Source organism: Galeopterus variegatus, unplaced genomic scaffold (assembly GCF_000696425.1).
Source record: "Galeopterus variegatus unplaced genomic scaffold, G_variegatus-3.0.2 Scaffold4648, whole genome shotgun sequence".
Classification (NCBI taxonomy): Eukaryota; Metazoa; Chordata; class Mammalia; order Dermoptera; family Cynocephalidae; genus Galeopterus; species Galeopterus variegatus.
This window is the reverse complement of record NW_007730759.1, coordinates 88,441-89,789: the sequence shown is the minus strand read 5'-3', so window position 1 is coordinate 89,789 and position 1,349 is coordinate 88,441. Positions and strand designations below refer to the sequence as shown.

The window sequence follows — 1,349 nt, the reverse complement described above, 5'->3', positions numbered from 1 at the left end:
AAGTGCAGTTGTGGGAAGTGCAGTTGTCGTCCCCGCTGCGCTGCGGACCACCGCGCTGTCCGGGCTCTTGGGCGCAGCGGAGTTAGCGGGGTCTTGCGGGGTCTTGCGGGGTCTTGCCGGCTGCTCCAGGGTCCGCCCTCCAGCAGCGTCCCCGCCGGCCTTTCTCTCGGCACAGGGGCCCGGCGCGGGGACAGAGACGCTGGGCTCGGTGCAGCGGCCTCGGCCAGCCCAGCCGTTCTCGCCCCTTCCTCGTGCCTGCTGTGAGCGGGAGAAGGTCGTTTGGGAGCCGTGATGACTCAGGTTACACCGGGGCTCTACTGAGGGAGGACACCAGGTAACCGGGTTTGCTTCTCTCTTGCTCTCAGGACCTCCTCAGATGCAGAGTTCTGACATCGGGGATTTTTGAGACGCGATTTCAAGTGGACAAAGTGAACTTCCAGTGAGTGTGCTGCTGGGACGGGCGCTGCTGCGGGGGGACGGCACAGAGGCCGCAGCTCCTGCAGGGCCCAGGGCCCAGGGCTTAGTGCCTGAATGTGCATCACTAACCTCTGGGATAAGCACCGCTGGGGTGTGATTGGAACTCTAGGGAGGGTTGAAATGTAGATTTTCACCACTTATTTTGAAGTAGAAATGAGAACACCTAAAAGAAAAATGTTTTGATCCTGGCTGTAGATTTGATTGGCCCTTTTGTTAAATCAGGAGTTTGAGGAGTGAAACTAGCAACTTCTTTTTGTCTCCAGTGGGATCTTCTGGGCTGCCCAAGCACAAACTCCACGGACCAAGCTTATGTCTTCATTTTTCTCCCTATGATAAAGGTTAATTCTCCCTCCACAAAGGCCTTTGCACTGTGTGCTCTTTTCAACCCACAGCCCTGACCCTTGTCCCCCGTTACTTCCTACCCAGGCCAACTATCTCAGCAGGAGCCTGGCTGGTGCCCTGTCCCCTGGTTTACCCATTCCAGTCCATTCTACTCACTGCTGCAAAATGAATCCTCCCAAAGCACAGCTGAGATCATGTTGGTCCTCTGCTGAAAAAGGTTCGGAAGCTCATTGCTGCCTCTGCACCCTAAAACTCAAGCCCTCCACCCTGTGACCTGGGCCCCTCCCCACCAGCCCCACTTCTCCCCCCTACCTGCCACCTGCCCTACTTCCCTCCCCCCTCCCCATTGGACTCCTTCCTGTCGGTGTCCTTCCAGTCCATCCAGCTCTTCCCGCCACAGTGTTTCTCCTGACCTCCAAGCCCCAGATGCTTCCTGGGCTAAGTAAACCCCACAGATCTAGCAAAGCATCCTTCAAATCTCAGCCCACAGTGACTCCTTGGAATTTCTGTAGCACCTGCTGTGCAGCCCA

The 1,349-nt window shown here is 56.9% G+C and overlaps 1 protein-coding gene across 1 annotated transcript in view; it reads left to right on the top strand.

Annotated features, from left to right (window-relative positions):
* GNAL (guanine nucleotide binding protein (G protein), alpha activating activity polypeptide, olfactory type) overlaps positions 1–1,349 on the top strand; it is a 96,316-nt gene that overhangs the window by 81,648 nt on the left and 13,319 nt on the right. Inside the window, exon 8 of the mRNA XM_008588053.1 lies at positions 366–439. Within this exon, the coding sequence (XP_008586275.1) occupies positions 366–439 (74 nt within the window). The remainder of the gene's footprint in view (positions 1–365; positions 440–1,349) is intronic.